Source organism: Balaenoptera physalus (genome assembly GCF_965194825.1).
Source record: "Balaenoptera physalus genome assembly, chromosome: 1".
Classification (NCBI taxonomy): Eukaryota; Metazoa; Chordata; class Mammalia; order Artiodactyla; family Balaenopteridae; genus Balaenoptera; species Balaenoptera physalus.
The window spans coordinates 64622222-64635734 of NC_138882.1; the positions used below are offsets into that span (position 1 = coordinate 64622222).

Consider the following 13513-nt stretch of genomic DNA (forward strand, 5'->3'; position numbering starts at 1 on the left):
GGACCCCTATAATTCGAATGTCGGTGCATTTAATGTTGTCCCAGAGGTCTCTGAGACTGTCTCAATTCTTTTCAGTCTTTTTTCTTTATTCTGCTCGGTGATAGTTATTTCCAGTATTTTATATTCCAGGTCACTTATCCATTCTTCTGCCTCACTTATTCTGCTATTGATTCCTTCTAGAGAATTTTTAATTTCATTTATTGTGTTGTTCATCATTGTTTGTTTGCTCTTTAGTTCTTCTAGGTCCTTGTTAAACGTTTCTTGTATTTTCTCCATTCTTTTTCAAAGATTTTGGATCATCTTTACTAACACTACTGAATTCTTTTTCAGGTAGGCTGCCTATTTCCTCTTCATTTGTTTGGTCTGTTGGGTTTTTACCTTGCTCCTTCATCTGCTGTGTATTTCTCTGTCTTCTCATTTTGCTTAACTTACTGTGTTTGGGGTCTCCTTTTCTCAGGCTGCAGGTTTGTAGTTCCTGTTGTTTTTGGTGTCTGTCCCCAGTGGGTAAATTTGGTTCAGTGAGTTGTGTAGGCTTTCTGGTGAAGGGGACTGCTGCCTGTGTTCTGGTGGATGAGGCTGGATCTTGTCTTTCTGGTGGACAGGACCACGTCCAGTGGTGTGTTTTGGGGTGTCTGTGAACTTATTATATTTTCAGGCAGCCTTTCTGCTAATGGGTAGGGTTGTGTTCCTGTCTTGCTAGTTGTTTGGCACAGGGTATCTAGCACTGTAGCTTGCTGGTTGTTGAGTGGAGCTGGGTCTTAGTGTTGAGATGAAGATCTCTGTGAGAGGTTTCGCTGTTTGATATTATGTGGGACTGGGAGGCCTCAGGTGGTCCAATGTCCTGAACTCAGCTCTCCCACCTCAGAGGTTCAGGCGTGACACTTGGCCAGAGCACCAAGACCCTGTCACCCACTTGGCTCAGAAGAAAAGGGAGAAAGAAAAAGAAAGAAAGAAAGAAAAAATAAAATAAAATAATTAAAATAAAAATTAAAAAAATATTATTTTTTTAAAAAAGTAATAAAAACAAAGGAAAGAAAGAAGAGAACAACCAAACCAAAAAACAAATCCACCAATGATAACAAGCACTAAAAACTATACCAAAAAAACCCCAGAAAACAAAACGGACAGACAGAACCCTAGGCCAAATGGTAAAAGCAAAGCTATACAGACAAAATCACACAAAGAAGCATACACATACACACTCACAAAAAGAGAAAAAGGAGGGGTTTCCCTGGTGGTGCAGTGGTTAAGAATCCACCTACCAATGCTGGAGACACAGGTTCGAGCCCTGGTCCAGGAAGATTCCACATGCCGCGGAGCAGCTAAGCCCATGTGCCACAACTGCTGAGCCTGAGCTCTAGAGCCTGCGAGCCACAACTACTGAAGCCCGTGTGCCACAACTACTGAAGTCCACGTGCCTAGGGCCCATGCTCTGCAACAAGAGAAGCCACCACGATGAGAAGCCTGAACACTGCAATGAACAGTAACCCCCGCTCACCGCAAGTAGAGAAAGCCCGCACGCAGCAACAAAGACCCAACGCAGCCTAAATAAATAAATAAATTTATTTATTTAAAAAAAAAGAGAAAAAGGAAAATATATACATATAAAAGAAAAGGAAGAAAGCAACCAAATCAATAAACAAATCTACCGGTGATAATAAGCTCTAAATACTAAACTAAAATAAACATAAAGCCAGAAACAAATTAGATGCAGAAAGCAAACCCCAAGTCTACAGTTGCTCCCAACGTCCACCGCATCAATTTTGGGATGATTCATTGTCTATTCAGGTATTCCACAGATGCAGGGTACTTCAAGGTGATTGTGGAGATTTAATCTGCTGCTCCTGAGGCTGCTGGGAGAGATTTCCCTCTCTTTTCTTTGTTTGCACAGCTCCTGGGGTTCAGCTTTGGATTTGGCCCTGCCTCTGCATATAGGTCACCTGAGGGCATCTCTTCCCCGCTCAGACAGGACGGGGTTAAAGCAGCGGCTGATTCGGGGGCACTGGCTCACTCAGGCCAGGGGGAGGGAGGGGTACAGAATGCGGGTGAGCCTGCAGCGGCAGAGGCCGGCATGACGTTTCAACAGCCTGAGGCGCGCTGTGTGTTCTCCCAGGGAAGTTGTCCCTGGATCACGGGACCCTGGCAGTGGCGGGCTGCACAGGCTCCCGGGAGGGGAGGTGTGGATAGTGACCTGTGCTTGCACACAGCCTTCTTGGTGGCTGCAGGAGCAGCCTTAGCGTTTCATGCCCATCTCTGGTGTCTGCGCTGATAGTCGCGGCTCGCACCTGTCTCTAGAGCTCGTTTAGGTGGTGTTCTGAATCCCCTCTCCTCGCACACCCTTTTGGGAAGTCTGAGGTCTTCTGCCAGCGTTCAGTAGGTGTTCTGTACGTGTTGTTCCACATGTAGATGTATTTTTGATGTATTTGTGGGGAGGAAGGTGATCTCCATGTCTTACTCCTCCACCATCTTGAAATCTTCACCATTTTTAATATCTCTTTCTGACAATAACCACATCTTAAGTAGAGTACAGTCTTCCACAGAATGTGTTTGCCTCCGAATGTGGGTATTTCAATGTGCATACAAGTATATATATAAGTATATAATATAAGCTATATTTGTAAAACTGCATGTCTTACGGAAGACATCCTGTAGTTATTACCAATCCTTTTTTTCTTGGAGGGAGGGGAGGAAAAACATGTTTTGAGTAAATTTTGATTTTCATATATCAGTTTTAATTAAAACACAGTATTCCAGAATACTTTACAAGCCAACACACATCTCTGCCTGCTCTTTCTCATGTGAGACCCATCTCGAAGTTTATTGGAAAATCCAGATAATAATAGGACAATGACTCTCAACTTTTCTTCCCTTTTACCTCTCTATAGAGAATTTTGCGAAGCCAACAGAGGACTTAAAAATATTTACTTTTGGTCTTGAGGAGGGAAATGAAGAAGTCTGTAACCTCGCTAGTGGTGTCAGATTGAAAAACTTGTCACTGCCAGCATCATTAAAAGGTAAAGAAAATTTGACCTGGTGTTCATTTTCCAGGACCTAGATTCCCCTCTTGCTTTCTCTAGGATGCTTCCAACAAAGGAGAAAGGAAGATAGAAGACTGGCTTTGTTTTTTGTTTTGTGTTGCCCAGACAATGGGAAGGTTCCATTACAAGCTTGGCTTTTCTGCTTCTAAATAGGAGCCAACTTCCCCCTGTGCATACGCTGGAGACTGATTTGAACAAAGTTTTATTCAACTGCATAAAAGAATGAGGTATAGTACATTTTCAATTAAACAGAAATCAAATAATGAGAGAGAAAATCTAACAGTGATACTTTTCCTGCTATCTACTTCCATAAGAAATGACAAACAAGGGAATTTATATCAGGGATGTACTGTTATTCATTTCAAGAAAAATGAATTTCAAGCAATGTTCTAACATGCATTCAGCTCCAATCCATGCCATCTATAAAATGTTCAACTTCAAATGTTTAGTACAAGGATGAGACCTCAAGTTCTCTATCTCCAAAAGAGCATCATTTGTCTTTCATTCACTATGTCTACTAAAATAGCAAGGTGGATTAACTTGGTTTCTTTTAATCAATATTTTTTTTATTGAAGTATATTTGATTTACAATGTTGTGTTAATTTCTGCTGTACAGCCAAGTGATTCAGTTATACATACATATATATATATATATATATATTCTTTTTTTTTTTTTTTTTTTGGCCACACCGTGCAGCTTGCGGGATCTCAGTTCCCCTACCCGGGATTGAACCCAGGCCACAGCAGTGAAAGCCTGGAATCCTAACCACTAGGCAACCAGGGAATTCCCATATTCTTTTTTTTTTTTAATATTTTTTTCTATTATGGTTTATTATAGGATACTGAATATAGTTCTCTGTGCTATACAGTAGGCTTTGTTTATCTGTTCTACATATAAAAGCTTACATCTTCTAACCCTACTTATATCTGGACTAGCTTGGTTTCTACAGTGTTCTGTGGACATATTGAGAAGTTCATATTTTGTCCCTGAGGAGGGTGATGTAATAGAAGGATATCCTGGTCAAGATGTCCAAGAAACCATGTGAGCTATGATACTCGAGCTTAGATGAGAAGATGGGATTGGAGCTAGGAGCTCTCTGACACTTGGTCATGAGCATAGAGATGGTAATGGGTTGTCACAAGAATAACTGAATCCCTGGGGCAGATAGAGAGAAAGCTTATTGCTGGGAAGTTCCATGAGAAAGGGCAGCCAGTGAAGAAGACAGAGAATGAGCAGCTGGAGAAGTCAACACAGAACACGGATGGCAGGCCCTGCTCCTTTTGACCACTTCTCACCATGACCTCTGCTCTCCTCACACACCCTTGTCACACTTTAACACAAAATCAGAACACCTTGAAATCAACCTTATTGTCATGGCCAATGGGACATGCATATTTTTAGGTTACAGCATCTCCATCTTTTGTACTCCCGACACAAGTGCTATCTGTGAAATAGGTGCTAAGCAAATACTTCTTTTGGCTTAGCTCAGCTGGGTGTAGTTCTATTGAACAAGAACTATAGAACAGGACAGTTGTCCATCTCCAGAATGTGTTTGATAAAGACAGATGACTAGTTCCCTATTGTGTGGCTTTCCACCTGCAGAAATCTCTCTGGTCCAGCTGGATAGCATGAGCCTGTCCCACCAGATGTTGGTGAGATGTGCAGCCATCATTGGCCTGACCTTCACTACGGAACTGTTGTTTGAGATTCTCCCTTGTTGGAACATGAAGATGATGATCAATGCCCTGGCAACCCTCGTGGAATCCAACGTCTTTGATTGTTTCCGGAATGGCAAGGAGCTCCGAATAGCCCTAAAACAGAACGCAGCCTCGTTTGAGGTGAATTATCGCTCCCTCTCTCTGCAACCACCTTCTGAAGGAATGGGTAAGTAGAGCCCGGAAGTGACCCATATTTCCTTTAGTTTAAGGCACATCTTGATAAAAGAACTGATCTGTATTTTGTAGCAGGGGCTGACTTGTTGCCCACTGCCTTTCTGTCCTCTCTAGCCCATGGCGAGGAGGAAGAGCTCCGTGAGCTGGAAAGCGAGGTGATTGAGTGCCACATCATTCGATTCTGCAGCCCGATGATGCAGAAAACAGCCTATGAGCTGTGGCTGAAAGACCAGAAGAAAGCCATGCACTTGAAATGTGCTCGCTTTCTGGAAGAAAATGCCCACAGGTGTGACCACTGCCGAAGTGGAGACTTCGTCCCCTTTCACCACTTTGCAGTGGACATCCGGCTCAACACTTTGGACTTGGATACCATTAGGAAGATGGCTAAGTCCCATGGATTTCAAAGTAAACTTTCTTCGTTCCTAATTAGTTCTAACTATAACTGGGGAACATGGAGACAAGACCTAGAAGAAGTGGGTCTGGACCATGAGGATTTCAAGTCCTCTGCAGGCTCGGGCACCACGGATGATGAGACGTGAGCAGCGTAGGTCAGCGGGGCAGGAAGTTGGGGAGTATACATGTAGCTGAGTTGGCAGAACCAATCTCACTGTGAGACTGTCAGGGAGGATTTGGGGGTAAGGACTCTGGCAAAATGGGGTGTGAGCAGAGCTCAAATTAAAATGTCCAAAGGAATAAAACAGACCCAGCTTCATTCGCACCAAGGGATGGAATCCAAGGAGGGTAGTGGGTAGGGAGCAGGGTCTGACATGAAGTGGGGGGAAGAGCAAGATCCGAGAGGGAGTGGTGTTTCTTGGCAGATAAAGTGTTGTTGCTCTGTCTAGTTTGAAACAAGGTTCCAGTGGAAAAAATGTATGAGTGGGAGAGAATTAACCAGGACTAAGCATGTCAGGGCCCCCAGAAAAGAGGGCTTGGGTTTAGAACAGGGATTCAAGACTATCTGAGGTGCAAGTAAGAAAGTTACAGACTGATAGCACAAACTGGCCACATGATCTGGGAAAACGTAGTAAGGATTCAAGGGGCATAAGGGCCCAGGGACTCAGTTACTGTGGGAACGATGGATGTCAGACTTAGGGCAGCAACACCAACTCCAGCCCTCATTCGGTGGTGGCCAGGGAACACCCAATGGACTTCCTGCCCTAGTCACAGGGCCTCCATGATTATGACTAAATCTGGTCAGGAAAACAGGCTACACGTAGAGGACTCCTATATTATAAGTATATGAAAAATTGGGAAAGAATGTATGTAAAGTGCCCAGCACATAGTAGATACAAAATAAATATTTATTCTCATTCATTCTCTATTTTACCTGCATTCTCATTTCATTCTCTTATCAACCCTCCAAGGTGGAGGGTTATTTTCATTTTACAGATAAGAAAATTAATGTTCTGGAAGATTAAATAACTTTCCCGATGCCACACAGCAAGTAATAGACTTTATTCAATCCCAGGTCAGTCTAATTCCTGAGTTCATGCTCTGCCATTACACTTGAGCTTCCCAAAGCACAGGACTGGATTTTAGGTAATACTGGCCAAGGAGACTGGAAGAGGTTCATAGATATAGCATTAGGTATGAATCAGAGAGTGAGGAAGGTGATTCCTTTGCAATACTTGATCAGGGAGAAAGCAGCTTTTTCCTGTGATTTAAGCCTATCATTGACGCTGCACTAACACTTGCCAATCTCCCCTTTTAAAAAAAGAGAAATCAGGCTTTAAGTTCAGAGCCTTAGAGTCTATATATATAGAGAGAGTCTATACATGAAGGTTTCAAGTCTCTGAGGGCGTGGGCACAAAGATAATGAGATTCAGCAGTAGTCTCATCCCACTGGGGCAGGAAGATGTCAGAGAGATGGACATGTAGATGAGCCTAGTGTTTATTACTAGTATTTACTACATTTCCCCTCATGCAGTATATTTTTTCCAAAATTGGAAACGTGTTATTATTATTATACTATTAGTGGTATACGTGTAACATGATGTTGAAATTGAAATTTGTACCAAGCACCAAGATACAATGGATGTTGAAATCCAAAGTGAGGTAAATAGATGGATGTACAGACTCTATAAAGGAAATAGCTGAGAATCATTTATAATATTGGATCCTTCATCGACATTCAAGACATAAAAATGAGGAATAGTGTGGAGAGGGCCAGGATTTGTGGAGAGATTTGGCAAGAACTGAGGAGGTACTGTGTACCTTCCTCAAGTGGGTTGCTTCCTTTCTCACCTCAATGCTAGGAAGATGTCTTCCTTGGAATCAGTTAGAGGACACAGAAGACCTCACACCTAATGAGGCCAGAGTGGCCTGTGGATGCACCAGGATCAACCTGCCCTCCCAGAGTTTGGGAAAGGATGTGTGAGGGTTTCCTATAAATCAGATATAACTCACCTGGGAGAAAAAGCCAGCCTGGCATCATTTTAAGTTGTTCCCAAGAGTACCCCTAGGAGTGTGAGAAGACCCCTAGTAGTGGGCTGCTAGAATAAAACAGGCACCAAGAGGGCAGGCGATGGAGAGCTGAAGAGGATGCATGACTGGATCAAGGGATCTTCAGTGAAAGATCCCAACACAGGGCCATAGTCAAAGCACCAATGAAAGCATTAATAGGAGAGAGTCAACTGACAGAGATAAGAGAAAAGGGAAAGAATACAGTAAGTCCTCTACATACGAACCTTCAAGTTGCGAACTTTCAAAGATGTGAACGTGCGTTCGCATGTCCAGTCATGTAAGTTAGTTCACGTGTCTGGCGTACATTGTCATGTGTGCATCCTCTACAAGTGGTGGTGCTTTTGTGTACTTTACTGTACAGTACTGTATAGAGTACAGTAGTACAGTATCTTTATTACAAGCCCAGGATGTTCAGAAGCAAGCATAAAAGCAGCAGTGTTGTAGCTGGTACTACTGTACTTTTCAAGGTACTGTACAGTAAGATTAAAAATGCTTTACTTTTGTGTTTGTTTTTTATGTATTATTTGTGTTAAAAGTATTATAAACCTATTATAGTACAGTACTATACAGATGATTGTGTTAGTTGGGTACCAAGGCTAACTTTGTTGGACTTACGAACAAATTGGACTTGATGAACATGTTCTCGGAACGGAACTCATTCATATGTAGGGGACTTACTGTATTCCAGACTCTGTGGGATCAGTGAGTCTTATTTTATATATGTATTATATATATAAATAAACAAATTATATATAAACTACATATATTATATATGTAGGTTTTAGTTATTTATTTGGTGAGGGGTAAAATCAGCTGGCAGCTAGCAGACAGGTTAGCCTGGATAGTTCATTGGTCTTAAGCAGGTTGGCTAGGGCCACCAAAGGAAACAACTGCAGTTATTTCAGGTTCTCCAATGTTCCTTAACCGTTTCACTCTGGAGCATATGTTACCAGATATCTCTGAGTCATGTCTACTGATGTCCTTTCAACAGAACCTCCACCTGAGTGAGGCCAGGGCTTGATTATTTCCCTTAGAATTTTTCACCTATTGAAAAGAGTATCAACTAGACATCTTTAAATAAAGATATTTTTTAGATTTCCTGAAAGTTTTACCATAAAAGCAATAGTCCCATGACCTACTGCCCTGCATACGTATCTTCAATATTTCTTCTCAGGGGCAAACATTTTAAACGTAGCTGTTCCCTCTAGTCATTACTTCCATATACTATGCGGTATGTTAATGCTACTTTTTTAAAAATCAAATTTGACATCATCTGTTTTAGTCTTGCTATGGTAGGTAAGGATTTAACTCTATTACACCATGCTTGGGCACCTCTCCTCCAATATTGTTATAGAACTATCATTAGATAAATCAATCAAGTATTTACATTATTAAGACTATGAAAATGCTGTCCATTAGAGAACTAAGTAGTAATATACTGTGAATAGATTTTTTTTTAATTTTTGAATTATATTTTATTTATTTTTTATACAGCAGGTTCTTATTAGTCATCAGTTTTATACACATCAGTGTATACATGTAAATCCCAATCGCCCAACTCATAACACCACCATCCACACCCACCTGCGGCTTTCCCCCCTTGGTGTCCATACGTTTGTTCTCTACATCTGTGTCCCAACTTCTGCCCTGCAAACCAGTTCATCGGTACCATTTTTCTAGGTTCCACATATATGCGTTAATATACGATATTTGTTTTTCTCTTTCTGACTTACTTCACTCTGTATGACAGTCTCTAGATCCATCCACGTCTCAACAAATGACCCAATTTTGTTCCTTTTTATGGCTGAGTAATATTCCATTGTATATATGTGTCACATCTTCTTTATCCATTCGTCTGTCGATGGGCATTTAGGTTGCTTCCATTACCTGGCTATTGTAAATAGTGCTGCAATGAACATTGGGGTGCATGCGTTTTTTTGAATTATGGTTTTCTCTGGGTATATGCTGAGTAGTGGGATTGCTGGATCATATGGTAATTCTATTTTTAGTTTTCTAAGGAACCTCCATACTGTTCTCCATAGTGGCTGTATCAATTTACATTCCCACCAACAGTGCAAGAGGGTTCCCTTTTCTCCACACTCTCTCCAGCACTTGTTGTTTGTAAATTTTCTGATGATGCCCATTCTAACTGGTGGGAGGTGATACCTCATTAGTTTTGATTTGCATTTCTCTAATAATTAGTGATGTTGAGCAGCTTTTCATGTGCTTCTTGGCCATCTGTATGTCTTCTTTGGAGAAATGTCTCTTTAGGTCTTCTGCCCATTTTTGGATTGGGTTGTTTGTTTCTTTAATATTGAGCTGCATGAGCTGTTTATATATTTTGGAGGTTAATCCTTTGTCCGTTGATTCGTTTGCAAATATTTTCTCCCATTCTGAGGGTTGTCTTTTCGTCTTGTTTATGGTTTCCTTTGTTGTGCAAAAGTTTTGAAGTTTCATTGGGTCCTATTTGTTTATTTTTGTTTTTATTTCCATTACTCTAGGAGGTGGATCAAAAAAGATCTTGCTGTGCTTTATGTCAAAGAGTGTTCTTCCTATGTTTTCCTCTAAGAGTTTTATAGTGTCCGGTCTTACATTTAGGTCTCGAATGCATTTTGAGTTTATTTTTGTGTATGGTGTTACGGAGTGTTCTAATTTCATTCTTTTACATGTAGCTGTCCAGTTTTCCCAGCACCACTTATTGAAGAGACTGTCTTTTCTCCATTGTATATCCTTGCTTCCTTTGTCATAGATTAGTTGACCATAGGTGTGTAGGGTTATCTCTGGGATTTCTATCTTGTTCCATTGATCTATGTTTCTGTTTTTGTGCCAGTACCATATTGTCCTAATTACTGTAGCTTTGTAGTGTAGTCTGAAGTCAAGGAGTCTGATTCCTCCCACTCCATTTTTTTTGCTAAAGACTGCTTTGGCTATTCGGGGTCTTTTGTGTCTCCATACAAATTTTAAGAGTTTTTGTTCTAGTTCCATAAAAAATGCCATTGGTAATTTTATAGGGATTGCATTGAATCTGTAGACTGCTTTGGGTAGTATAGTCATTTTCACAATATTGATTCTCCCAATCCAAGAACATGGTATATCTCTCCATCTGTTTGTATCGTCTTTAATTTCTTTCATCAGTGTCTTATAGTTTTCTGCATACAGGTCTTTTGTCTCCCTAGGTAAGTTTATTCCTAGGCATTTTATTCTTTTTGTTGCAATGGTAAATGGGAGTGTTTCCTTAATTTCTCTTTCAGATTTTTCATCATTAGTGTCTAGGAATGCAAGAGATTTCTGTGCATTAATTTTGTATCCTGTAACTTTACCAAATTCATTGGTTAGCTCTAATAGTTTTCTGGTGGCATTTTTAGGATTCTCTATGTATAGTATCATGTCATCTGCAAACAGTGACAGTTTTACTTCTTCTTTTCCAATTTGTATTCCTTTTATTTCTTTTTCTTCTCTGATTGCCATGGCTAGGACTTCCAAAACTATGTTGAATAATAGTGGTGAGAGTGGACATCCTTGTCTTGTTCCTGATCTTAGAGGGAATGCTTTCAGTTTTTCACCGTTGAGAATGATGTTTGCTGTGGGTTTGTCGTATATGGCCTTTATTATGTTGAGGTAGGTACCCTCTATGCCCACTTTTTGGAGAGTTTTTATCATAAATGGGTGTTGAATTTTGTCAAAAGCTTTTTCTGCATCTATTGAGATGATCATATGGTTTTTAGTATTCAAGTTGCTAATATGGTGTATCACATTGATTGATTTGCGTATATTGAAGAATCCTTGCATCTCTGGTATAAATCCCACTTGATCATGGTGTATGATCCTTTTTTGTTGTTGGATTCTGTTTGCTAGTATTTTGTTGAGGATTTTTGCATCTATGTTCATCAGCGATATTGGTCTGTAATTTTCTTTTTTTGTAGTATCTTTGTCTGGTTTTGGTATCAGGGTGATGGTGGCCTCATAGAATGAGTTTAGGAGTGTTCCTTCCTCTGCAATTTTTTGGAAGAGTTTGAGAAGGATGGGTGTTAGCTCTTCTCTAAATGTTTGATAGAATTCACCTGTGAAGCCATCTGGTCCTGGACTTCTGTTTATTGGAAGATTTTTAATCACAGTTTCAATTTCATTACTTGTGATTGGTCTGTTCATATTTTCTCTTTCTTCCTGGTTCAGTCTTGGAAGGTTATACCTTTCTTAGAATTTGTCCATTTCTTCCAGGTTGTCCATTTTATTGGCATAGAGTTGTTGTAGTAGTCTCTTAGGGTGCTTTGTATTTCTGCAGTGTCTGTTGTAACTTCTCCTTTTTCATTTCTAATTTTATTGATTTGAGTCCTCTCCCTCTTTTTCTTGATGAGTCTGGCTAATGGTTTATCAATTTAGTTCATCTTCTCAAAGAACCAGCTTTTAGTTGTATTGATCTTTGCTATTGTTTTCTTTGTTTCTATTTCATTTATTTCTGCTCTGACCTTTATGATTTCTTTCCTTCTGCTAACTTTGGGTTTTGTTTGCTCTTCTTTCTCTAGTTCCTTTAGGTGTAAGATTAGATTGTTTATTTGAGATTTTACTTGTTTCTTGAGGTAGGCTTGTATAGCTATAAACTTCCCTCTTAGAACTACTTTTGCTGCATCCCATAGGTTTTGGATCATCGTGTTTTCATTGTCATTTGTCTCTAGGGGTTTTTTGATTTCCTCTTTGATTTCTTCAGTGATCTCTTGGTTATTTAGTAATGTATTGTTTAGCCTCCATGTGTTTGTGTTTTTTACGTGTTTTTCCCTGTATTTCATTTCTAATCTCATAGTGTTGTGGTCAGAAGAGATTCTTGATATGATTTCAATTTTCTTAAATTTCCTGAGGCTTGATTTGTGACCCAAGATGTGATCTATCCTGGAGAATGTTCTGTGCGCACTTGAGAAGAAAGTGTAATCTGCTGTTTTTGGATGGAATGTCCTATAAATATCAGTTAAATCTATCTGGTCTGCTGTGTCATTTAAAGCTTCTGTTTCCTTATTTATTTTCATTTTGGATGATCTGTCCATTGGTGTGAGTGAGGTGTTAAAGTCCCCCACTGTTATTGTGTTACTGTAGATTTCCTCTTTTATAGCTGTTAGCAGTTGCCTTATGTATTGAGGTGCTCCTATGTTGGGTGTATATATATTTATAGTTGTTATATCTTCTTCTTGGATTGATCCCTTGATCATTATGTAGTGTCCTTCCTTGTCTCTTTTTTTTTTTTTTTTTTTTTTATATTGCTAGTTCTTCTGTTTATTGTTTTTTTTTTTTATGAACTCTAGAGTCAGCCAGAATTGACTTTTTTTTTTTTTTTAATTTTAATTATTTATTTATTTTACTTATGGCTGTGTTGGGTCTTCGTTTCTGTGCGAGGGCTTTCTCTAGTTGCGGCAAGCGGGGCCACTCTTCATCGCGGTGCGCGGGCCTCTCACTATCGCAGCCTCTCTTGTTGCGGGGCACAGGCTCCAGACGCGCAGGCTCAGCAATTGTGGCTCACGGGCCTAGTCGCTCCGCGGCATGTGGGATCTTCCCAGACCAGGGCTCGAACCCGTGTCCTCTGCATTAGCAGGCAGATTCTCAACCACTGCACCACCAGGGAAGCCCCTTCCTTGTCTCTTGTAACATTCTTTATTTTAAAGTCTATTTTATCTGATAGGAGTATTGCTACTCCAACTTTCTTTTGATTTCCATTGGCATGGAATATCTTTTTCCATCCCCTCACTCTCAGTCTGTATGTGTCTCTAGGTCTGAAGTGGGTCTCTTGTAGACAGCATATATATGTGTCTTGTTTTTGTATCCATTCAGCAAGCCTGTGTCTTTTGGTTGGAGCATTTAATCCATTCACGTTTAAGATAATTATCGATATGTATGTTCCTATGACCATTTTCTTAATTGTTTTGGGGGGTTTTTTGTAGGTCCTTTTCTTCCCTTGTGTTTCCCACTTAGAGAAGTTCCTTTAGCATTTGTTGTAGAACTAGTTTGGTGGTGCTGAATTCTCTTAGCTTTTGATTGTCTGTAAAGCTTTTGATTTCTCCAGCGAATCTGAATGAGATCCTTGCCAGGTAGAGTAATCTTGGTTGTAGGTTCTTCCCTTTCATCACTTTAAGTAT

At 40.2% G+C, this 13513-nt stretch overlaps 1 protein-coding gene across 1 annotated transcript in view; it reads left to right on the forward strand.

Annotated features, from left to right (window-relative positions):
* ADCY10 (adenylate cyclase 10) overlaps positions 1-13513 on the forward strand; it is a 107436-nt gene that overhangs the window by 43348 nt on the left and 50575 nt on the right. The window contains exons 18-20 of the mRNA XM_082437076.1: positions 2886-3014; positions 4642-4923; positions 5046-5336. Of these exons, the coding sequence (XP_082293202.1) occupies positions 2886-3014; positions 4642-4923; positions 5046-5336 (702 nt within the window). The remainder of the gene's footprint in view (positions 1-2885; positions 3015-4641; positions 4924-5045; positions 5337-13513) is intronic.